General features: G+C 57.5%; 1 protein-coding gene across 1 annotated transcript; it reads left to right on the forward strand.

Annotated features, from left to right (window-relative positions):
- Positions 1-928: 928 nt before the first annotated feature.
- PARK7 (Parkinsonism associated deglycase) lies at positions 929-17,380 on the forward strand. Its single transcript, XM_045859732.1, has 7 exons — positions 929-1,125; positions 2,119-2,231; positions 3,676-3,777; positions 5,724-5,783; positions 6,663-6,732; positions 10,983-11,069; positions 17,009-17,380. The coding sequence occupies exons 2-7, from the start codon at positions 2,136-2,138 to the stop codon at positions 17,167-17,169; spliced, it is 576 nt and encodes a 191-aa protein (XP_045715688.1). The 5' UTR covers positions 929-1,125; positions 2,119-2,135; the 3' UTR covers positions 17,170-17,380.
- The last annotated feature ends 7,446 nt before the right edge of the window (positions 17,381-24,826 follow it).

Raw genomic sequence — 24,826 nt, forward strand, 5'->3', positions numbered from 1 at the left:
TTCAATATAATCAGGATCCTCTTGGCTTTTGACATTGGTAAAAGTATCAACATTCAAAAACTTTAAAAAAGTTTGAGGTTATAATTGCAATAAATATAATCAAGTACTGGTTAGATACAAGTGGTCAGTATTGCTCTAATTCTGTGGGTGCAAAAGCAGCACTGGGAACTTTAAAAACAACTCAAAAACGCATACACGTGAAATTACCGTGCGAAAATTAGTCACCAGGAATGGGACAGAGCCTAGGCTGGTGTGGCTCAGTAGATTGGGTGCCAGCCTGAGAACTACAAGGTCACTGGTTCGATTCCCCTCAGGGCACATGCCTGGGTTGCAGGCTAGGTCCCCAGTAGGGGGCGCATGAGAGGCAACCACACATTGATACTTCTTTCCCTCTTCTCCCCTTCCCCTCTCTCTAAAAATCGTCTTTTTAATAATAATTTTTTAAAACTAGAACGATTGACCTTTTCTTTGGGGGGGGGGGAGAATGGTGACCGCGTGTGGGGTTGATAAAGCCAGGATGACCTTGATGAGCGGCCCTCCAGAGCAGCGGCGACCTGGCAAAGCGCTCCAGGAGGAACAGCGCAGAGACCTAATTGTGAAAGAACAACTCTATTTTTGGAAAATGCAAGCTTAAATTAAGAAGCCACGGCTCTGCGGTCGGGAATTGCACCTATGGGTTGCAGCAAAACAGCGGGTTAAATCTAGCAGGTGTTGTGGATAGTCGGGATCGTGCCACTCGGGGGGCGGGGCTTCGTAAGGGTGCGTGCCGCCACGGGATTCCCGTGGTGCTGGATGTTCCAATCGGAACCCAGCTAAGCGCACACCCGACGCAGAAAGAGAAGTCACTCTTCGTAGTTCTCCGAGGTGAGTTCGGCCGGCCGGACGTGACGTCACGCGGCGCGAGCAACGTGCGCCTGCGCAGTAAGTGACAATAAGAAGCCGGATGGCGTGTGTCTGCGCGGTGCAAGCCTGAGGGCTCCTGTAGGGCTGCGTGCGTGCTTGCGTGTACGCGTGCGTCCGTGCGTGCGTCCCGTTTAGTCCGGTTTTGGTTCGGTTGTGCCCGGCGCAGGGGTACCGCCGAATTGGCCGAGCAGCCGCGTCTGTAGGAGGAGAGGCGAGGTTCAGGTCTGGGCCTGGGGGAGCGTGGCGCGTGCGCCTGCCTGGGCGCTGCGGGTGGCGAGAGGGCGCCTGGCCTCCGGCCGCCGGGGCGGGGCTTCGGCGCGAAGCACCCCCTCCCCTTACACCGCCTCCCGACGGCGTCCCTCGGTCTGAGGATCGTGTGGCCTTCTGGTGGAAGCATATAGGCTTTCGACTGCCGGCGTGGTAGCAACTCCAAAATTGTGTGCATAGCATCCCAGCAGTTGGGAGCCAGGCGACCCTGTGTGTGCTGAAATCGTTTTATTAAAATCTGTTTTGCATGCACAACGAACGCTGCAAAAAAGCATCGGCTAAAATCTGTTTTGGCCCTGGTGTAGCTATCGTTTACAATGAGCGAAGTATGGTGTTGCTTTCAGCAAGGGGGGGATTCCCATTTTTATTCGTCATAATAAAAAAAAAAAGTATGCAGATGTTTAACACTGTTAACCCCTCACCCCGCTCCGAATTTTTAGTACTATTAGAACTAAAGAAAAAAAAAAATCCCCTCCAAAAATCTTAAAGGTTAATTGCTCAAGACTGTGTAGTTATGTGTTTGCCCATGAAATTAAATTTAGTCATTGCTCTATAAAATGGCACTTCAAAAAAAGACTTTCCGTCTCCCTGCATTGTGTGAAGCACAAGGCCCACGTCCTGGTGTTTTAGAAAAATTCATCTGAAATACATTATTAGAAACTGGATTTTTAAAAACACATTAAGAGAAATTAATACGAACGTGGGTTAGCAACCATAATGTGCTTTCATTTCAAAAATACAGCAGTTGAAATTTTATGTGAACCTATCTATACTCACCTAAAATGCTATTTTCAGACTCAGTTGTGTTTGTCTAGCAGAACTTCCCCCCCCCCCCCCGGGAGGCACTTAGTTACTCTGCTTTAATGTATGTCTGAACTTGAATAACTTGGCTGTTCCCAGGGTCTGTCCCAGTGAAAGTTTTTTGAAAATCTTTTTTTTTTTTTTAAGTCATTACAAAATACTCCATGACAATGGCTTCCAAGAGAGCACTGGTCATCCTGGCTAAAGGCGCCGAGGAGATGGAGACCGTCATCCCCGTGGACATCATGAGGCGAGCCGGAGTAAGTCCCTCCGTGTTTGCTGGCTCTCCCGCCTTGGAAAACCTGTTTTGATTTTTAAAAGTCACTTCAAGGGGGATGGAGGGAAGGAAAAGAGAGCAAAGGAGGGGCGAGTGGTGATGGAGGGAGACGTGACTTGTGGCGGTGAACAGGGTGCAATGCACAGACGATGTGGGAGAACTGTATTCCTGAAACCCACGTGACCTCCTTAAGCAGGGTCACCCCAGTACGTTTAATTTTTAAAAAGTCACCTGGAAGAAAATAATGGATGAGCTCTTTCACACGTAACAGAGACTGTGTAATGCTGACCTGTTTCTTTGCTGTCCACACCCAGTGCGTGTTGGCACTCTGCCCTGTCTCCTTCCGAGTGTTTCTCGAAGAACACGTGCTCTCAGAGAACTAAGGCGCTGCAGAGCACTCTGTGAATTTCCCCAACCCCGTTCCCCTTCTGACCCCAGAGGGAAAGTAGCGTTAGACGAGTTCTCACTTCCAGTGTCTGTATTCAATATCAGTATATGTGCTACAGAACCATAGTGAACGCTTAAATAGCACTTACTGAGTGTTAGGAGTCATTCTAAGCACTTCTAGAAACCCGTTTCGGTCGTCCAACCACCCTGCGAGGTATCACCGTCATTTCGCAGTTGAAGGAACTGGTGCAGGAGGCACCGGATCTGGCGCCCACCCTGCACGGTCAGGAAGCGGAGAGCTTGTACTCAGACCCCCTCAGCCTGGCCCCAGAGCCCGTGAAACCCCGCATCCTCCGGTTCTCGGCAGTGGAGGTACATGTGGGTCCAGGTTGTCTGTTTGCAATCGGTGTCACACTCTGTGAACATGCCGCAGTCTGTCTTTGTAAATTCGTTCTTCTGTTACCTTGTTTCATGGCATGACAGTACTCTTATTCTGGTACAGGCTCCCTTGTGCAAACGTGCGGTGCACGTTTTTCCAGGCTCAGTGTCGGAAGGTGAATTAGCTAGGCCACAGGATAGCCGCTGGCTGGTGTTCCTAGCTTTTGGTAAAGGACTCCAGAGAACCAACACGTGGGCAGTGGGGGAAATCTTCCGTTTTCCTGCTTCCAGCTCTCGGTGTTGTCAACTTTGTAGATGTTTGCAGGATGAAGTGGCGTTTTGTTGTTTCATTGGCAGCAGTAACTCTGCGGGGTGGATTACTAATAGGATGATCATAGAATTTATCTTCCAAACCAGAACACCCGTGGGGGAGAGGACACTCACCAGACAGGGTGCTGGGACAGCCTCTGGGTCAGCACTGTCCCGGGCACACTGGGACAGACCTAGTGATATTAAATATGTATTGCCAGTTTATTGGCTCTGAGTCAGCATGGTTTTGTTGCACTATTTCCTGTCAAATTATTTTAAGACACAGCGTAGCTGTGAAAATGTTACTCTGTGTTTCAGTGTTCTTAAATATCACGATGACATCTTTCTCTTAGATTAAGGTCACCGTTGCGGGTCTGGCTGGGAAGGAGCCGGTGCAGTGCAGCCGAGATGTCGTCATTTGCCCTGACGCCAGTTTGGAAGACGCAAGGAAAGAGGTGTGTGCTCCATTCGTGCGGTCACTGCTCCCTGTGGCTTCTTTACCTGTTTCTTGAAATACTCTGTGAGTGTATCTAAGGCTGTTGTTAGCACGGACTTGCTTTAGGAAAGTCACTTTGCTTGACTGTCTTCCCCACGCGAAGCCCCAGCTGCGTGTCAGTGGACCAGGCAGCTCCCTGACCCCGCGTGTACGCAGGGCGTGGCCGGGACAGTGGGCAGAGGGATGGGACGCCTTCAGGGCTGCTCTCCAGGGCACCCAGGCAGCCGTCCCTCCTGTCGTAACTCCGTTCCTTGAGAGAAGGCGGTCAGCCACCACGTGGCCCATTCGTTTCTGACCCCGTGCTTCCGAGCGGTGCGGCGCGGAAGCAGGCTGGTTCTCGTGGAGCGGCTCCGCCTGCCCAGTGGTTGGATTAAGGCAGGAGTACGGGTTCCCCTTGAATCGCATCACTTTTTCTGTTTCGGTAGGATTCGGGTCCTTACTCTTGGGGACAGCCAACACATGTGGGCACCCTCCGGAGGTGGGGTCTCCCTCCTCAGAGTCGTGCCCGCCCACGTGCCCACGGGCACCTGTGCACGCCCTGTCACAGGGCCCTGGCCTACCCGGCCGGTGTGGCCGACGTGTGGGCTGTGCCCTCTTGGGAAGGAGGCAGAGCCAGCTCGTGACGGCCACCGGTGTCCCCCCGAGGGACCTGGGGGAGTGAGTCCCCGTACTTGGCAGTCCTCAAATGCATGGAAAAAAGTTCATTACTTTCCAGTAAGTTCAGATATTTCCGTGGTAAAGTGTGGGGCATTAGGATATTGTTTACATACAAACTGTTGAGACTTTCTAAATAGCGTGCTAAAATGAAGAATAGAAGTAAACATTTCTTCTCTGTTCTTTTGCGTCCTGTTGTATTTTAGAACAGTTGTTACTTCTTGTATCTATTTATGGGTCAGTTCAGACTCGGAACTGAAATTCTGTGCGTAACAAATTCCATACGTCACATACGTTCTTTTTTAGTGTTCAGTTTCCTTCGGTTTTAAAACAACAGTAGGATATTTATAGTCTCTAAAAGTAATTCTAAATAATTGATGTTGCTCTAAATACACTGAATTTTCATTTTCTAATTTGCTTAATGACTAAATCTTTTAGACTTTTTTTTAAACACGTGAAGATATTGTTAAACCAGCTTTTGTTTTGTAATTTCAGCAAATTTGAAATCATTAGATTTCTAGGGTGTTTTGGTATTTAGGATACTAAAACAGTACATCATATTTCTCCTCCTGTTTCATTTTTTATAAAGTTGAAAAATATTTTGTCTTTTACTTAAAATTTGTTTTTTTTATTATATTTCATTACTGTGTACGTTCTTGCTGAACAGTAACTCGTACAGTGCGGATGTGTATAAAGTTACAGTGTCAAATGTCTCGTTCCCCGCTCGCCTCCACCCACACCGCCCCTCTGGCACTTGGGGCGTCTCCCTCGTCTGTGTGTGTCCGTGCACCGCACACACGGGAGCGGGAGTGCGGCCTGCCCACACACGTGCACGTATGCGCACACACAGGTGTGTTTCCCACGGGAGTGAGGTCGCCCACACTGCAGTCCTGCGGGGCGCAGTGTCGCTCAGGGTGCTTCGCACGGATTCTCTGTGTGCTTTGCTGTGACCCATACTGAAAAGATGGAAGTTTTATTTTTTTATTTTTAATATTGTATTTTAGAAGGGAAAGGAGGGAGAAAGATCAGGAGAGAAACATCATGGTCCCCCACTGGGGACCCGGCCCACAGCCCGGGCACATGTCCTGACTGGGAATCGAACTGGTGAACCTTTGGTTCTCAGGCGGGCACTCATTCCCCTGAGCCGCACCAGCCAGGACTAAAATACGAGGGTTTTATTGACGGTCACTTTAATGCATATTGTACGTGAAGTGTTTTCACTCTCTCGCTTTATGTTTTGAACTGTTTCAGGGACCCTATGACGTGGTGGTTCTGCCGGGAGGCAATGTGGGCGCCCAGAATCTGTGTGAGGTAAGGACCGTCTACAGAAAGCTCTTCGGCGTCTGCCTGTGTTCTGTCGATGTGGTTGTTACTAAAACATCTCAGGAAGGAGATTGTGAATGTCATAGGAACAGGTGAAATGAACAGTTCTAACTTAATTTAAAAAACCATTCCCAGTGACATACACTGCAGAAGTAAGCTGAATCGGTGAACGGTCATTTATGAACACGTGTGGTGGATACAGTCCGAATGTCAGACTCCCTTGTGTCCCCGCCCCCCCCAGCAGCAGAAGGGAAAGCCTGTATTCTACGAAGCGCTGTGCATGGAGAGAGAGGAGCTTAGCTGTCTCCTCCGCACCTGGGCAGTGGGGGCTGGGGCTCCAGGGGCTGAGCCGCAGGCCCCAGGGGAAAACAGTATGGGGAGGCCAGGGGTCACGGGTCACAGGGTCGCAGTGAGAGTGTGGGGGGAGGGAGGGCTGAGGGAGGGAGGGTGGGCGGGTTAGAGGAGCTCAAGAAGCAGGTGGAGTCAGGTAACCAGGGCTGTGCCGCTGTTCCTGACCCCGCCTCCTGAAGACCACCACGCCCCTTACTTCCAGTTCCTCCTCCTTGCAGTACACGACCCGGGGGAGGGGGCGGTGACCCCCTTGCCCAGGGAAAGTTGCTTTTCTCATCTCACCTTCAGGTATTTTAAGAAAAGGACTCCTTCCCCGTATAATAAATGCCTTGATTGGGTTTAGGAGTGCAGAGACATTGTGACTTGGGTAATTTTTGCATTAAGCATTTAGAACCATTGTGAACGTAGTTAGATTTAAGACCTTGTGGTTTAAGCTGAAATGAGATTCTGCTGAAGTTGCCAGCAGATGCCGTGGCTTAACGAGACCCCCTGTGCTCTCCCCTGCCCGCCCCCCAGTCCGCCGCCGTGAAGGAGGTCCTGAAGGAGCAGCAGAGCCGGAAGGGCCTCATAGCCGCCATCTGTGCAGGTACCGTGCCGCCGCCCGGGCCTCGGGGTGGCGCTGCTCGTCTCCGAAACCTGCGTGAGGGGGCGACGGGTGCTCGGAAGACGCGGCTCCACGTGCTGCTTCCCCTGCGGGGACCGTGAAGGGGTCCGCAGCGGCGTTGCCAGTTTGGGCGGCGTGACGCCGGGGTCATTTCAGAAGCGAGCGCCACTGTCTTCTGCCCCTCCGCGACTTCGGTCTGCGTCCTGTGACACTTGGTGTGCCCCGTGTTTGGCCGGCCCCCGGGGGAGATGCAGCCCTTGGAATCCAGTGAACTGCTCGCCGCGGCGGATCTCTGGGCCAGGAAGCCGCGTGCCGGCACAGTCAGCACGAACCACGGCCAGACACAGACATAGCCGGCCTGCCTCGCGCCCGCCCTGCGGCTCCCCCGTGCCTGCCCTGCGGCCTCGGGCGCTTCCTGCCTGACCCTCCGCCCCACTGAGTGCTCGATGCGTCTGCCCCGATTTAGAAGGAGGCCAGTGGTGCTTCATAGCTGTCCCCACGTTTTTGAAACGGTCATACTTTGATTTCTGATACCATTTTTAAGTCCCTTCTTGCTCTAACATCAGGGGATCTTCTGCACCGTGCATTTTTTCCATGCTGTAATTTTGACCAGCGCCTCCCTTGTTGTAGGTGTTTGTCGAGACAGTGAATAGCCCTGGCCGGTGTGGCTCAGTTGGGTGGAGTGCTGGCCCGTAACCCAAGGGTCGTGGGTTCATTCCCAGTCAGGCTGCACACCTAGGTTGCAGGTTCGATCCTTGTTCAGGGCATGTACGGGAGGCAACCAGTCGATGTTTTTGTGTCTCATCGATGTTTCTCTCTCTCCCTTCCTCTCTGTCTAAGCATGAAAAATGTCCTCAGGCAAGGATGAGAAAGGAGAGAGTGGGGTAAACGAACAAGTGGGTGGACTGGGCAAAGGGCCCAGTGATGTCTTGTTCAGTACAGGTGATGTGAAAAGAGGTCAGTGGCTGGGGACCCTGGGACTCGGCGTCAGAGCCGTGCTTCTCAGCTTTCCTTCGGAGGGTCGGAAAGGGCGGAGCGGGTTCCGGGAAGACGTCGTCTGCCTTGTCCCTCCTTGTTGTCGCGGGAGCAACAACGCTCGCTATTCGGGCGTGGCGTGCGGGCTCGAGAACTCCTGTGCTGGAAGCGTTTCCCGGTTTTAACTTCTAACGGGACAGTGGTTGAGATGCATGACCCCCGTAAAAGCCAAAGGGTTCCTGAGACCTCAGGGTTTGAGAACCGCCGCTGCGTCAGGGACTGGGACCAGCCGGGAAGTCCCGGGCTCGGCTCAGCACCAGCCTCCTGGCCCGCCCTGGGGCGCCGGGGCTCCTCTCTGCAGGAGGACCCCTCTTCGGGGAGAAGGTGGGAGGTCCCCTTAGTCGTGTGAGGACTTGGCCTGTCGCCCCCACCCCCAGGTTCCCGGGTGACTCCCCAGGGGAGGAAAGGAAGGCCTGGGGCCGGGGCCGGGCCGTCCCCGCACGACTCTGCCGAACGTGGCCACCACACGGCAGTTTGCCCTGCGGTGCCACCGGAGTTGAGGTCGTCAGCCCCCTCTGGCTCATGCGCTGCGCCCAGGCGAGCTTGCACGCCTCGATCTGAGGGTTGTTTAAACGGGCGTTAAACGGTGACGGTGCTCTGACGGTGCGGGCGCGTCGTTGAGGATCCCGCGCTGCTCTCCTGGTGCTGCCAAGAAGGGGAAGAAGTGTGGTGAAGCCTGAGCTGGTTCCTGAACGTGGCGGTTACAGATGGGGAAGTGTTTACTGAACTGAAAGGGTGGTGGCTTAGCCCCGAACACTAAGTGAGGGAGGGAGGCAGAAACTGGGAGGGAGACTGTCACGAAGATCAAAACCAAAATGAAATGATGAAAGATCCCTCTGGGTGGGGAGAGGGATGGAAGCCTGGACGTGCGAGCCAGCAGGCGTGTTCTTTCTGTAAACCACCACACGGTGGCGCTGACGGCTTCCCCTCCCAGTGTGCCCAAGGGGGTACTGTCCACCCATCCCGCCTGCCCCTGCTCAGAGCCGGGTCCCAGCCGAATTTGAGGTGATGGTACTGGTTGGAGACCTCGTCCCCCATTTTTCCGAGTAGAATTTGTAAGCCCCAGACAGCAGTAGTGAAGAGCTTACCCTATGAGTACGGCGTGAGTAAATTCCTCTGTTCAACTGTAACGTAAATGTGTCGAAACATTACTGTAGGCGGCAATTTTATCACCTGAGAGGAGCAGCCTAAAAATTCCTCAGTCACGCTACGATCACCCTCTCGAGATTTGCTCTAAAATATAACGTAGGTAATTATTTCTTGTTTCTTAAAGTCTTACAACAGTAGAATGAAGGGTAATTCGTGAATTCACTCAAATAAGAATTGAGTGTGCAGTTTTATAGAGTTTTAAAAGTTGCTGCCCTACATAGTGTCTCATATTGAGGCCTTGAGGAAGGCGGAGAGAGACATCAAATGTCTGAGGCTTGTGATTCACGACCGATGTCGGACAGGTCCGAGACGACACCTGGTGCCGGCAGGAAGCCGTGTGATCGCAGCTGTTGGCTTGCTCTCCCTGTGCAGCGGCCGTGATCTGAGCGCCTGCCGGTTTACTGTGTAACCGCCCTTCGCTTGGAGTCATGTTGCAGAAGGAAAGGTCAGCAAGGGCCAGCGCTCGGGTTTGCCGAAGCTCAAGCGTACGGACTGTCCGAGTGGCCTAGCCACAGTGCCCGAGTCACCTCAGGGGTCAGGAGACAGTTCTGAAGCATGTTGTTCTAGGTGCGACGTGAGGTCTTAGGAAGGTTTGTGTGTGTGGCTTAGAGAAAAAAGGTGGAATAACTACTCGGTTTTGAGGCCCTGGTTGGTTAGAGCATTGCCCCAACATGCCAAGGTTGCGGGTTCGATCCCTGGTCAAGGCGCGCACAAGACTCGGTCAGTGAGTACAGCAGCGAGTGGAACAACAGCAGCAACGGAAGGTTTTAAGATAAAGTAACGAAGGTCGGGAAACCTTTCTGGTCTGTCCCTGCTGGCGGGCCATTACGCATGAAGCATGTTTGTGGTCGTCAGTGAAGTTGACCGTTTCAGTGAGCACATGTTGATAAATCTCGCTAGCAACTGCGTATTTTTTACATTTTTATTTTCAGAGGGAAGACGCGGAGGACTGTACACTGATACTTGTTCATGGTTCTTAGTTTTAGTAAAGAAATGCTGGTGTCTTCGTATCTCAGACTTGGAGACATTTCACAGGTGTCTCCTTCAGGGCTGGGCGGTATTCTCTTCCTTTCAATAATTTCACCACCCAACCCTGACGGTGTGGCTCCGTGGATTGCGCGCCGGCCTGCAAACCAAAGCATCGGCAGTTCAGTTCCCAGTCAGGGCACACGTCTGGGCTGCGGGCCAGGTCGCCAGTAGGGGGCGCTTCACAGGCACCCACACATGGATGTTTCTCTCCTTCTTTTCCCCTCTCTCTAAAAATAAGTAAGTAAAATCATTTTAAAAATAATTTTACCACCTGGTATGTTTGGATGGATGGGTGCTAATGTTTTCAAGTAAAAAGAAATAAAATCGGTCTGTAAAACAGCAATCAAGTCCAGAAGTTCAGGGAGCTCCAGCTGCCTTTAATGTGCAACTGAATTTTCATTTGCTAAGAGGGAGGCAAGACATGGAGCCCGCGGCGGGCTCCCCACTTTCATGCCCCCCGTACCTGCGCCGCCCGTTCCCTGAGGCGGGGCCGCAGTCCGTTGGTCTGTGTGCTCCTGGATAGCACGGTCTGTCTCTCTGGTTACTCTTTTTGAAGTATTTTGAATTGGTACACTTTTTCCAGGAGTGCTCAGTGGACAGTGTATTATAAATATACTTTTGCCCTGGCTGGTGCGGCTCAGTGGACTGAGCACCGGCCTGCGAACCGAAGGGTCCCCTGTTCGATCCCCGTCGGGGCACAGGCCCCACGCCTGGGTTGTGGCTCAGGCCCCCGGTTGGGGGCGTGTGAGAGGCAGCCGGTCCGTGTTTCTCTGGCTCATCACATTGATGTTCCGCTCCCTGTCTTTCTCCCTCCCTCCCATTCCTAAAAATAAAAAAAAATCTTTAAAAGTAAATAAATACATAAATATACTTCGTCTCTTATACTAAGAAGTATATAATTTCGGAATCATGAGTATATTTTAGGTAAGAGCCTCTTGATTTTGAAGAATACTTTTGCAATGTTTAAAACATGGGTTTTTCTGTCTACACTTAAATCTTTCTCTTCACCTTCTTTTTAGGTCCTACGGCTCTGTTGGCTCACGAAATAGGTTTTGGAAGCAAAGTGACAACACACCCACTTGCCAAAGACAAAATGATGGCTGGAAGTAAGTGTCTGCTTGCGCTTGACGCACAAAAAGAGCTTCTCAGAGCGCTGTGCCTTCGCACGGCTGCCGGCGCGCCCGGTGTCACCCGTGCGCGGGGCCCCTCCGCCTGCAAGCGTGTCACCGGAGAGAGGGCGCTGGCGGCGGGCCAGAGGGCCCGTGTGCGGGGCCTGGGGCCGGGGGGGGGGGCAGCGCCCGACGGTCACAGGCGGGAGTGATGACGACATGCCAGCTGAACTAGTAGTTTCACCAGGTGCTTTGCCAGCAGCCGGAGGGTAAATTTTAAACCTCAACAGCAATTTCAGAAAGTGCCCTTTGCCCGCAGTCCAAAGTAAAACGAACATTGCCCTCTTCCTCAGAGAACGTCTGGGTGGTAGGCCCGTGTCCTTTAGTGACGTGTTTCTTTTATAAAGGCCAGCCAGATATTTAACTTTTATCAGTTTACGTTTATAAAAGGAATTTCTTTTCGTGGTAAGAAATGCAAACAGGCTAGAAGGGGATAAAGTAAATGCATATTCCTTTTCGGAGGTAACTTCTGTTCAGAGTTTCTTGTGTAGCTCTAGAATTTTCTCTGCACATATGCACTGTTCTTTGTAGTTTAATATTTTTATTCAATTAAGAGCCGCTAAGCATATTGCTCTGCAGCTTGCTTTTGTAACCTGACATCGTCTTACATCTTTTTTTGTTATTCGTCGACTATGTCTTCCATTTCCTGTGTCGCTTATTATTTGGAGGCTGTTAAAGAAGCAGGACGCTGAGCCTGCCCTCCAGGGGTTAACTGCTCGCAGAGGCACAGACAGAGTTCTGAAACGCCAGGCAGTGACTAATTAACAGCAGAGCAGTGTGACCTGGCACCGGCGTGTCCGGCTGCCTGATGACGGATGCTTCCCTGGTGACAGCTACTGCTGCTCAGCGGGACATTCCGAGCACCAGCCAGGTGCCTTTTGTCGGACAGGTGGTGTCTCCCTCTGTCACCTGCCCCTTGAGCGGGTGTCAGAGAGAGGCAGAGACCCTGGAACTTGCAAAGAGAAAGGAAAATCACACCTGTGCAGAATAATTGCAAGAGAATCAGAAATTTCCAGGTAGGAGCCAAATGAGGTTCAGCCGGCATGTAGCTGGTGCGGAGGTGGAGCTACAATACCGACCAGCCAGAAGTCACTGAGCAGACGCACACGACCAGACGCCAGTGGCATCCAGAGCTGACGTGCAGGTAGCTGCGGCGGATGCGTCCTCTCCCCCCTCGCATCCTGCTCTGGCCTGTGCTGAGTTAAAGCACAACGTGCGGCCACGAACGTGTGTTACCTTTTCTCTGCAAGACGATGGCCTTTTTCGTTATATTCTGTGTTTTTAAATTAATAGACTGTCTTTTTTAGAGCGGTTTTAGGTTCACAGCAAAATTAGGCAGACAGTACAGAGGTCCCACACACTGCCCCCCACGCCCCCACGGGCACAGCCTCCCTCCGCGCCCGCTTCCTTCCCCGCCCAGTGGGCCGGCCGTCTGCCCTGTCGGGGACCGGCATCGACGTGTCGTTGTCATCACCCAGAGCCCACGGTTTGCGTCCGGTTCCCTCTCGGCGCGGCACGTTCTGCGCGTTCTGAAATTTGGTCCGAGGCCGTATTTTCTGGGAAACTACAGTTTTGTTGTAATTGCTAGACGGATACTAAATTGTCAGAACTATCTGTGTGAGAACTGATTTTTTAAAAAGTTAACCTTTATTTGTGTATTTTTTCATTACCACTGACTCCTCGCATACCTCCCTCCCGAAAACCGGTTTCTGAGCATCTCTTGCACTTCTGGGCCTTTTCCAACGCAGGCATTGAACTTGCTCTGAGCCAGCGAGGGGGTGCGGGGGCCGGAGAGAGCCAAGCCTGGCTTCCCGTGGGGGTGGGACACAGCGGGAGGAAGACTCGGGTGGGGCCCGCTCCTCCGTGACCGGAGGTCGTGTCTGTCGCTGCTGTTTTCTCCTGACGCCTGGAGGACGCTGGGGTCGACCGGAGTAGAAACGCCAGTGAGGATGTAGGCGCTCCGGGGCGTTCAGAGGTGGTGCCCAGTGGGGCCTCCCGGGCCCCGGCCCATCCTCTCGGCCTCGCCGGGGAGGAAGCGGGCTCAGGGAGGCCCGGCCAGCTGCCCGGAGTCAGGCTGGGGCTCAGGCCAAGCCTCTTCCTGTGGCCCCCACCCGCAGCCACGTTCCCCGGCGCCAGGTGGCGTCAGTGAGCCCTGGTGCGAGAAGAGAGGTGCATGAGGTTGCTGCTCCTCCAGACCCCCCGAGACGTGGGGCCGGGGTCGCCTCCTGGGCGCGCCCCCCGGGCGGGCACCGCTGCGAGTTCAGCAGACCGGTGTGAGGATTTCACTCAAATACGCAGTCCCATCTGGGGGGCAGAGTCTTTCCATGTCTGTCTTTTTAAAGTCAGTTGGTCTTGGCTTTGGTTTCTTTTCTGACCCACTGGTCTGCTGCCTCGGTGGGCTGCCGGCGGCCTGGTGCCAGCCACGAGGCGCGGGCTCTCTGGAGCCAGGCGACCGCTGGCCAGGCTCCCTGAGCCTCAGGGTCCCCCTCGTGTCGTCCGCGGTTGACAGTAGCCCCTGCCTCGGGGTGGCTGGCGGCTCCGCGAGGTCGCATCTCTAACTCGGAACGCTGCCCGGCCACTGTCCAGTCCGACTGCCGCCACTCTGTACTGGTGGCTGGCTGGACCGGGCCCCCACACAGCCCCCTGAGGTGGGTGCCATCCCCATTGTACAGGAGAGAAAACTGAGGCTCAGAGAGGTCAGACAGTTACCAAATGGCAGGCCTGGGATTGGTCCCAGTTCCCCCTGAAAGGCCCAGTAGTAAATGTTCCAGGCTTTCGGCAACAGAAGAAGCCAGACCACGTGCCCAGGAGTTGTGTGAGTGGCGGACCCTGTACCCCTGGCCTCCCCAGATGCACCGTCTCTGAAGAGACTCCTGGCTTTGGGTATTTGCTTGAGTGAAGGGAAATGAATGCCCTGTGCCACCGGAGCGGTTATGTGGTGTGACTTCACCAAGCACCAAATCAGCAGCCACTACTTGCGCTGTTTTTCTCCGGAGTGCCACCAGGTGGCGGTAGTGGACAGGCAGGACCACTGGGTCTTCCTGGTTATAGTGTTGAGAAGCACCGTGGAGCAGCGTTGAACATCTTGAACTAGTTCAAGCGGTATGTGTCATATTTTACCTGCAGAGTGATTGCTCAGTGAGCCGCGTCTGTAGAGCCGGGCCCCACGCTGCCCCCTGCAGGCAGCTCACCCCACGGCTGCGGGAGGCCCAGCTCAGCCGGTTTTCTGGCTCCGCGTTGGAATGACCTTGGCCTGCTCTGAACCACGAGCAGCGCCGGTTAGGCTGTGGGCAGCGCCTCTCCGCTCAGACCGGGTCCTCTTCGGCGCCGCAGTGGGGTCACTAGGGGGAGACCTCCGATGTTCTGTGTTGTGTTGCTGCAGCGGGCGGCTGGGTTCGTAGCGAGGAGAGGAAGGCAGGCTCCCGGAGGTGGTCCCGCCGGTCCCCTCGGAAGGGATGGAGCCGCCGCAACGCGACGCCTCTGCTGCCTCTGCTGCGCTCGGCGTCCTCGGGCGGCGCTCCGGCGTGTGTGCGGTGGACGGGCCCCTTGGGAGCCCCCTCGGACTCTGGAAGCGGCCCCTCCCGTGGTGGGGAGAGGTGGGCGGTGGTCTGCACTGCCTCGGGGTGGGGGGCTGCCTGCGTGCCTGCTCCAGCCGCAGCGACAGGACGTGGCAAGGCCCCTTAGAGGACCCTGCTCAGCACGGGCCCCGCCCCTGAATCTGTGTGTCCTTTGTGTCCCCTGTCGCTGCGTGGCACCACCACCGCCCCAGGTGCCTGGACAGACGGCTGGGGGTCGTCTTGGACTCCCTCCCCGTCCACCTCTTCACTGGGTGCCGGGCATTTGCTCTCGGAGCTGGAGCTCCGTCGCAGACCGTCCTTTCCTCTCTTTTGCCACCGTCCCACCTGCACGGCAGGTTCTTCTCTGTCCCCCTTCCGTTCCTTCCAGTTTGGTCTCTGAGTCAGACCAGACCCAGAGGGCCTGCATCCCGTGACACAGAGGTGACACCGAGCGCGGAGTCGTCCTTGGTGCTGGAGAGAGCTGGCACAGGTTCTCAAGGGGAGGGAACCGGAGGGGCTCTGCATTTCGGAAAGGCCACCTTTTCGGTGGTGCAGAGCACGGGGCGGGGCGGGGGGGGGGGAGCCAGAGGGGGCTGTGATGCACAGAGCTCGTGGTAAGGTCGTGAGGGTCTCTAGGCACCTGGGGGCCATCGGTGCTGTAGGCCCGGCCTTCTAAAAGGTGGACAGTGACCAGGGAGGCTGACGGTCAGCTCGTAGCTGGGTCGGTGCAGGGAGGGGGCTGCGACCCAAGGGACCTGGGTCAGAGAGGGGCCACAGACACCTTCTCTCAGTGTCAGCGCCAGGACTGAGGGAGGAGGGGGTGAGAGGGGCAGTCTGGGCCGGGGAGCAGCCAGCGTGGCGCTCCCTGGGGCAGGAAAGTCGGGGTGTGCTCTGGAACGGGGGCGGGGGGCTCTCCGCAGGAGGCTAGTTCTGTGCACAGTGGGGTCTGCTGACTGTCTGCGGGGGGAGCCTGGGAGTCCGTGTGGAGGAGCCCCACCTTTGTGGCCCGAGTCTTGCCTGCCCGGAGGAGAAGGGGGTCCCGGCTGCCGCTCCGTAGGACGCCTTCAGTGAGGGCTGCACCAGGGACGTGGTCCTGGGGAAGGAGGGGCGTCTGTCTCCCTCCACGGCCTCTCCCGTCCCGGCGTGTCCCGCTGCCACGGTTGGTGTGGGACACAGAGGGTGTGCCCCACACAGGCCCTTGGCACTGTCCCCACACCCCCCCCTCAGCCCCCCACCCCTTCTAGCGTTTTGTGGAGGAGGAGAAGCAGCTGACCCTCGGCCTTGCTGAGCACTGGCCCAAAGCCTTGTGGCAAAAGACTGAGTAACAAAAGGAGAACTAAGTGAGGTGTACTAACGTGTCTCGCTCGTGTACGTGGGCGCCACCCAGGGGAACGTGAGACTTCCCGATGCGGCTTAGAGTGTGGACTCAAACCCCATCGTAAGTGACGGACGGGATGGGGGAGCGGCCTCCCGAGGAGGAGGCGGTTTTCGGGGAGACGGACGGGCCCTCAGGAGAGGAGACGACGGGGAATGGTGGTCAGTGGCAGCATCGGTCTGGGTGTGGGTCGGCTTCCGGCCTCCTCTCCGGTGACCAGAGTCCACCTGCCCCGCGTCATGGAGCTCTGGGGGGGGGGGGGGGACCGATGGCCCCTGGGCCAGCTGCTCTCGGAGGCCCGTGTCCGTGCAGGCGAGGGGTTCGGAGAAAGCCTCCCCCCGCACTGGCCGTTTTTCCAAGTGCCTGCAGCTCCGGGTGACGTGTCCCCGCAGCGCGCGAGGGGGGGGCGGCGTGTCCTGGGCTCCCTCCCTGCCAGCATCCAGCCGCCTGACTGTCATCGCCTTTGGAGGCCCCGGTACCCTGTCCCACGAGGTGTCCTCTCCCGAGAGCACGTGTCCCCGCAGCGCGCGAGGGGGCGATGTGTCCTGGGCTCCTGCAGCCACACCCGGGGGGCACTCCTGCGGCCCCTCGGGTCCCGGCACCGAGCGCGGGCTGTGCGGCAGGAACGGGGCGGTCCATGTCTGCGTCCGCTCGCCCCGAGCGGGCCTCGGGCAGCCGCGCACACCCGTCCTCTTGCGTCTCGTTCCCCGGCCGCCCCGGCCCCTGCCCCACCGGACAGCTTCTCCCCTGTCTCCCTGCTGTGCCTCGGGGGCTGGGGGTGCCTGGCTGGTTGCGAACCGCTGGCTGCAGTGTCGGTGTTCTTTGTAGTTGACGCATGGGAGACCAGTGGTGGGCTGCACCGGGGAATTGCATCGCCGAGCGGTACCCGTGCTCGTCCGGCAGAGCCCAGCAGGACGTGACCCTTTCTCATTCTTGCGCCCAAGGTCACTACAGCTACTCCGAGAGCCGCGTGGAGAAGGACGGCCTGATCCTCACGAGCCGGGGGCCGGGGACCAGCTTCGAGTTCGCACTCGCCATCGTGGAGGCGCTGAGCGGCAAGGAGGTGGCCCAGCAGGTGAAGGCTCCGCTGGTGCTGAAAGATTAGGGCGGGCGCGGCAGCTCTCGGGCCGGAGACCGGCCGGCCTCCCCCACGGGCTCCGCGGGCGCGTCTGGCAGAGGCCGCGGTTCCTGGGCCGGGGCCGCCGCACCGCCCTCGTGAAGTGTGGTCGCGAAGGGGCCTCCGCAGGTCCCTCGCCCACAGCTGTGTCCCCACATTTCCGAACCTTGATTGCAGAATAAACAGGACATTGAGCAAACTCCCCAGTGTCCCTCCTTTCGTCTCCCGTCTCTCTGTGGGACCAGACTCGTGACCGGGCCCCCCCCCCCCACCGTGCAGCCTTCACCGCTGACGCAGCTGCTGAGGAGCAGGCACGGCGGCCACGTGACGTGTGGGTGGCGGGTCTCCGGTGAGACACGCGTGTCTGGGCCCCCGGCGCAGAGCTCCCAGACCCTCGGGGTTTCCTCCGTGGGGGCGTGATCCTGTGCCTCGCTCGGTTCACGGAGCTGCTTTTGGACCCCACCCAAGGGTGGGGGCTGGTGGCCTGTGGGACTGCTCATTGTCAGAGGAACCTTCAGAGGCACACCTGGGTTTTCGGGGGGAAGCGGGGCCGGAGGTCGAACCAGTCGACAGTGACCAGTGATGTAGTCAGGACTGTGTAACGAAGCCACCACAAACCCCCGAAAGGACAGGTCGTCGGTCCCTGCCTCGGAGAGCTTCCAGGTGGGGAGGCAGAATGTCCCGTGGGTCACCCGGCTCAGCCCGAGCCCCACAGGGACAGGAGCTCCTCCTTCCTTTTCGACCCCCCCCCCCCCCGCCATGTGCGCGTCATCTTCATCCGGCTGCTGATCGGCCCTGTAGTTCCTCTCTTAAGAAGCCGCGATCTAGTGAGTGAGCGGGTTTTCTTGAGCCCCCTGGGCCGCCCCAGCAAATCGGTGGGACCGAGGCAGGGAGTGCAGACCCTCCCGTCTGCAGCTGGTGGGTCAGCAGCCGGGGCAGCCGGGGCCGGCGCCTGGCGCTGCCGTGGAGGGCAGCCCCGTGGGCCTGAGCCCTTTCTGTCTGGAGTCCGGTTGCTTCTCCGGGTGTCACCGCCGAGTGGAGTTCTTAGACGCCCCGCTGGCGTCCGAGTGTTGCTTGGCGTGGGGAAGCCTCCACACGCGCACATCCTGGACAAAAAGGGTGAGGAAGAAGTAAGGGGCCGTGACGGTCGCTGGTGTGGACCAGCACCCACCCCTTCCCCCCACAATCTCGGAGGGGCCGCAGGCGGAGCTGAGCTCCATGAATCCGGGGCAGGCTCTGCTTTTCCTCCTCGGGTGACACCTCCTAGCTGTTCACGCACCGGAGCCACCCGGCTCCCACGGCAGCGGTGGGCACGCACCCCAGGCTGGGCAGGTGACCCAGGCCCCGCCAGGCAGAGCCTCGTCGACCCCCGCCCGTGCGGCCCAGGCAGGCGAGAGCAGTCCGCTGGTGCGACTCGGCGCCGGGCCTCCGCCTCGGCCGGCCTGTGCTCTCCCCGCGCTGGGTGGGCGAGGGGACAGGCAGGGAGCCCAGAGCCGCCGACAGCAGCCCCGGCACTCGAGCGCGGCGTCAGCACAGGGCGCGGTGCTGGCACTGCCGGGGCGGGACCCAGCTGTGCCCGAGCACCAGCGACCACTGCCCCTGCCAACAGGAGCCGCAGCTCCCTGGCTCCCCCATCTGTGCCCTCAGTCACCGGCGGCAGACGCCGCGGCAGAGGCAGGAGGCGGCGGCCAGACCCCGGACAACAGTGCAGCTACGCAGGACGACGGAGCACTCAGGGGGCCCTTTGCTCCGCAGCCTCTCTGGTTCCCTTTCCCTCCTTGGAGAGGGCAGGTGCCAACAAGCTTTCCGGAAAGGCTGGGTCGCAGACGCGGAGACCCGCGGGCCACAGAGTCAGGGTCGCAGCCCCCGCGTCCTCCTGGCCCCAGAGCAGCCGCGCACGCGGCCGGCCGGCGGTGAACAGAGCTGCTCTGGGCGGGTGGGGGGCAGCGGTGGGGGGCCCTCAGGCTCCAGCCGGCTGGGCCCGGGCTGGGAGGCCGGGCAGGCGGTAACTGTGGACACGAGAGCAGCAGTGGCCCACGTGGGTGAGCGCTGCGAAGGCCCAACTGAGCAGGCCGGGGCGAGAGACCGTTCTGGGGGGCGGGGTGGAGGGGCAGGTGCCTCGGAGCTGAGGCCTGAGGTGGGGTGGGGGCTGGGTTTCCTTCCCTCGGCAGCTCCCTCTTCTCCTCCGCTGTGCGCCCAGCACGTCCCTGGGGCCGGATATAAGCTACTGGGACAGCGTCTGCCCTCCAGGGGCTTGCAGGAGAGGGAGAGAGAGAAGACACGAAAGTAAGGGCGGCTGTGTCCTGGGAGGGGAAGGGGACCCGGGTGGTTAGGGAAGGCCTCCGAGGGCTTGAGAACTCGTCGGAGGTTTTGAGAGCTCTGCAGACCGGAGAGACGGCGGGTGCGAGGCCCCCAGGCAGGGGGGCTTGGGCCTCGAGGGAACAGCCCCGTGGGCTGTTGGGGGGGGCGGGGCTGCAGTTGGGCTGAGGGAGCTGGAGACCAGACCGGAACGCACGCGGATGGGAACCCCTCGTGCAGGAGGCCCCCGTCCTGCTGGGCTCCACGGGCCCCTCTGCAGAGGAGGGGGCCCAGGGTGGGAGGCTGCGGCGGGCGGGGATGGCGCCCACCCGTGGGTGTGAGAGGGCTGTGCGGCCCGCGTTTCCAACCCCAACACCAGGCCACGGGACGAGCCCCCGTCCTGAGCCGTGTGGGGGGCGGGAGGGGCGGGTTTAGGGTTCGGGTTGAGGGATCTGAGATGTCCCTAAGATACGCCTTTCGTAAGGGGAAAAACTCGAGACCCGCGACGGTGAAAGCCACCCGGCACTGAGGGGAACGTGGGCGTCCGCAGTGAGCGTGGGCAGCGCTCCGGAGTCACGGGCGGTTTCACCTGCAGCCCCGACCCCTGAATACGCGCCCTGGAGTTCTGGAGAGATCTGCCAGAAAGGCAGGCCCTGCTGAAGGTGATCTCGGACGGCCGGACAAGACAAGACGGGAGAGCATTTCTCGGAGACCCTTCGGCACCCTGTGGTGTGGGGCTTGGGGGTGGGCTCCAGGACGCCTGGGCCCTCTCTGACCGAGTCCAGGATCACTGGCTTCAGGCGAAGCCTGAATATTATAATATTTAAAAGCCCCTCCCTTCCTCTCTGCCTGTCCCCAGGCTGAACACACCTGCCCGCTTCCTTCTAGGAAGATAAGGGGCTGGGCTGGGGGGTGAGGGGTTGTACGGAGAAGGACTGGGGGCCTGAAGTGGGAGGGGCTGCTGACAGGGAAGAGACCAGGAGCTGGAGTTCGGGCCTGCGGCCCCTCCTGCCGCCCTGGGCCTCCTCCTCCGCCTGGGGGGCCGAGGTCAAGGGCCTTTGGGCATCCTTTCTTTTCTTTTTCAAAAAGACTTCATTTATTTTTAGAGAGAGAAGAGAGGGAAGGAGAAAGAGGGGGAGAGAAACATCAGTGTGTGGTTGCTTCTCACACACCCCCAGCCGGGGACCTGGCCCGCAACCCAGGCACGTGCCCTGACTGGGAATCGGCCAGGTGAACTTTCAGTTTGTGGGGCCACGTCCAGCCCCCCGAGCCACACCGGTCAGGGCGGGCATCGCTTCTTTCACTTCAGTACGGCTTTGGGGGCTCCCGCGTTTGGCGTGCCCAGGGCTGCTGGGAGAGCTGGGGAGGAGGTCCCTCCAGGCACCACGAGATGAAAAAGGCAGAATACGGCCACACTAGGGTGTTGGTTCCCCGAGGAAGGGACAAAATGCTTTCCCGCAGAATCATCTCACAGTCTGGGGGCGCTTGTTGCCCTTTTTGGAAAATTCCCTGCCTTTGCCCTAATTAAGGGACCTGGGCGCGCCCTCGCAGCAGCCGTGGGCAGGGCCACGCTCCCTCACTGGCCGCCTCGTGGCGCCTCGTGGGGGATGGAAGCCAGGGAGGTGTCAGGAAGCGGCCACAGGAAGTCCTGTTGCTTCCGGGCAGGACACACCCTGCTCACAACGAGTGACTAGCCTGGGGCCCTTCCGGAACCGGCCCTTCCCCTCGGGCCCAGCTCCAGCCTCGAGGCCCCCACCCAGCCGGCTCTCCAGGGACCACCCACGGAGGAGGAATGTATTGTTATCGCCGCCCCTGTCGCTGTTGTTAAAAACTCCAGACCTGTAGATAATTTTTCAAGTTTAGTTGAGCCAAACTGACTACGTAGGCTGGGGGGTAGGCCCCCCGATGCTGCTGAGAAGAACAGTTTCAGCTTCTTGATGCCTTTGAGACGAAGGGGGGAAAGTAAGGAAGGTTCCGCGGAGGTGGGAGAAAGCACGCGGGGGTTGGATCCCAGGGTCCTTGACCAGACCCTCCGCTCTCCCCAGGTGGTGGTTTCACTGGTGCGTGAACCTAGGCCCGCGGAAACCCAGGACAGGGCCAGTCCGCCGAAGACCAGCCTTTCGCTAAAGGGTCCCAGCCGGGGGCGTGACTGCTCACTGCGACCTGCCCAGCTCGGAACCTAGGAGCAGGTCACCCTGGGAGGCTACCTTCCACAAACCCCTTTTTCCACCCATGTCACCATCACCATTATCATCTTATCACCACCATCCTCATCTTCATTTCCTGCGGCCGGCAGGAGGGGCTGCTTCAGGTCCCCGAACAAGTCCTGGGCTGGCCCGGTGTCCCGCTGGCCTCGCGCTGTGCCTCTCCACTCGGCTGCTGAGTTTTGCTTTTTCGTGTTCGCGTGTGATCACATCCTGCTCTTGGAGATTTTTGCTTGGCTTACCAGTTACGTTAGAATGAAAAGTTCATTGTCTTCGAAAGTCAGAAAAAAAAAGTCATGGGCCACGGGAGCCATCTGCAGACACAGGCGCTGGGGAGGGCGGCGGGGCCTGAGGCTCCGCCCCTCGGGAGCGCGGCTGCCGGCCTGCGGGATCGCGGCCCCAGCGGAGCCCACGGGTTTGCCCGAGCGGTTTTCCGAAAGCCGAGCGGGGGTGACTATGCCTCGAAGAGTGTGCTTGGCTCGGGTTTCTTTTTTCAAAGGGAGAAGAATAATATTTCACCGAGTTTACCAAAGAGAAAGTTGTGTTTTGTTTTTAAACCCAGATGGAATGCAGAGTGTCAGCCCTGAATTCCTGTGCTGTCCCGTCCCCAGGGCCTGTGCTCACAGCCTCGCTCCCGGGTCCCAGGGTGAAGCCTTGGCCTTGCCGTGGGGCCTGCAGCCTCCGGGCCCCGCCGAGGTGAGGTGGGTGGTCAGGGTCAGACAGAAAGCGGCGTTCTCTCCATTCAGTGCTGACTGACCAGCCCTGGGGATGGAGGGTGACGCGGTGGCAGCCTTGTCGTGGGCAGCTGGCCAGGTGAGAGGCAGGGGAAAAGATGACAGGGGAACCGGTAGTGAAGCCTTCCACCCTGAGCGGTCCGTCGGCTTCTCCCCGTGAGCAGGGGGTCCACGCGAGAATAACCGCGAGCTCGCCAGCAGGATGAGACCACCCTCTCTCTTTGAAACTTGGTATGTCTCTACAGCCCTGGCTGGCGTGGCTCAGTGGATGGAGCGCGGGCTGCGAACCAAAGTGTCGCAGGTTCGATTCCCAGTCAGGGTACATGCCTGGGTTGCAGGCCACAGCCCCCAGCAACCGCACATTGATGTTTCTCTCTCTCTCTCTTTCTCCCTCCCTTCCTTCTCTAAAAATAAATTTAAAAAGTATTTTTTAAAAACTTGGTATGTGTCTCCATCCGCACTCCAAGAATGGCTGCCACTCAGTGTGCTTCCGGCAGAGCGAATCCACGCTGTATTGTGGATGATACTCCTACTATGTCATTAGTCCAAGAGACACCGAGCTCCGAGCACCTGCGTCTTTTTTTTTAATCCCCTGCCTCCCTGAGAGATCTATCAGTTGCCTCTTGCAGCCCCCAACTGGGGACCTAGTCTGCAACCTTGGCACGTGCCCTGATTGGGCATTGAGCCAGTGACCTTTTAATACACGAGCCACTGAGCCACACCAACCAGGGTTAATGCCACCTGCGTGTGTCTTACAGTGCTTTTTAAAATTCAGTTACACAATGGATCCGGCACTACCTGCTCATCGACAAAGACTCACGCGGTCCGTGAATGTGTACAGCAACACCAGACTGTTCCCTCTCATCTCTGCGCCCTTTGCCCACATTCCCACTTTGGGGTCTCTCTTCCGGTCTGTTCTCGTGAACTTGCAAACGTGCGATCGTACACACCCACACCTACACGCGCTGCACTCTGTTGTACGTGCTCACAGATATGCACGCTATCGTTTTAAATAGTGTTTTTGAATGGGTAAGTAGGATCCTGCTGTGGACACTGTCTTCTTGCAAATTGAATGTTCAGACACTCGATATGTCTCAGAGACCTAAAGCCCCGTGAGGTCGACTTTGTTTATGTAACAGTTGAATGGGATTTCCACAGCCCTGCTGGGCTGCGGAACTTTTACCCATTCCTCTGCTCATGCCTTCCCTCTCCCCATTTCATTTATTGTGGTAAAGTAGGCGACATCAAACTTATCATCTCATTTTTAAATGTGTAGTTCGGGGGCCTGTTGTGCAGTCGCCACCGCCGTCCGTCCCCAGGACTCCTTCCTTCTGTCGTGCAAAACCGAGGCTCCGTCCCCCCCTGCACACTCACTCCCCCTGCCCCCCCTGCCCCCGCCCCCGGCGCCACCATCTCTGAGTCAGACCCCTGGGTGGGGGTGGATCTCAGAGGAGTGGGCTCGCACAGCCTTTGTGTTCTCGTGGCTGACTCACTCAGCGTGGCGCCCTCCAGGCCCACCCGTGCTGTAGCCCGCGTTAGAGCCTGCTTCCTTGCCGGGACTGAACGGTGCTCCACGGTGCGGACGGACCGCACCTTGTGGGTCCCCTGCTTTGCTGACGGACACCCAGGTGGCTTCCACGTTTAGCTGTTGGGAGCAATGCTGCCGGGAGCACGGGGCGTGCACATTTCTCTTCGAGAGCCCGAGTTCAGTTCTCGGGGGCGTGGACCCCGAAGGTCCCCACTTCCACTTACCGTTGCCGGGTCACGTGGTAACCGGATGTTGAGCTTTTTGAGGGGCGCCCGTTCGGTGTCCCACCACAGCCACATCACGTCCCACCAGCAACGCACACGTTTCCGGTTTTCTGTGCGTCCTCATCACACTTGTTGTTTTGTTTTGTTTTTTTAAATAGTAGCCACCCTAATTATGAGGTGGTATCCCATTGTGGTTTTGATTGGAATGTCCCTAATTATTAGTGATATTGAGCATCTTTTCCTGTGCTTGTTGCCCATTCGTATGTTTTCGTTGGAGAGATGTCTATCTAGTCCTTTGTTCATTTTTAAATTGGGTTTTCTTGTTGATATTAATGCATTTTATTTTTTGTTATTAAATACTTTTTAAAGATTTTATTTATTTTTAGAGAGAGAGGAAGAGAGGGAGAAAGAACAGGAGAGAAACATCAACATGTGGTTGCCTCTCCTGCACCCCCTACTGGGGATCTGGCCCGAAACCCAGGGACGTCGGCAACAAGTGTACTGTGAGAGGCGAAACATCTGTGTTCTCTTGACGGAGGTCACAGTGCTACTGGTCCTGCCTGGGTTTGGGTCCCTGAAGAAGACAGAACCGAGTCTAGTAGGAGGGGAGTGAACCTACGGACGTGGGTTTCCTTCCCCACCTGAGTTCACAGGCCC

The sequence above is a fragment of the Phyllostomus hastatus genome, unplaced genomic scaffold (genome assembly GCF_019186645.2).
Source record: "Phyllostomus hastatus isolate PE091 unplaced genomic scaffold, TTU_PhHast_1.1 phas_scaffold_182, whole genome shotgun sequence".
In the NCBI taxonomy this organism is placed as follows: domain Eukaryota; kingdom Metazoa; phylum Chordata; class Mammalia; order Chiroptera; family Phyllostomidae; genus Phyllostomus; species Phyllostomus hastatus.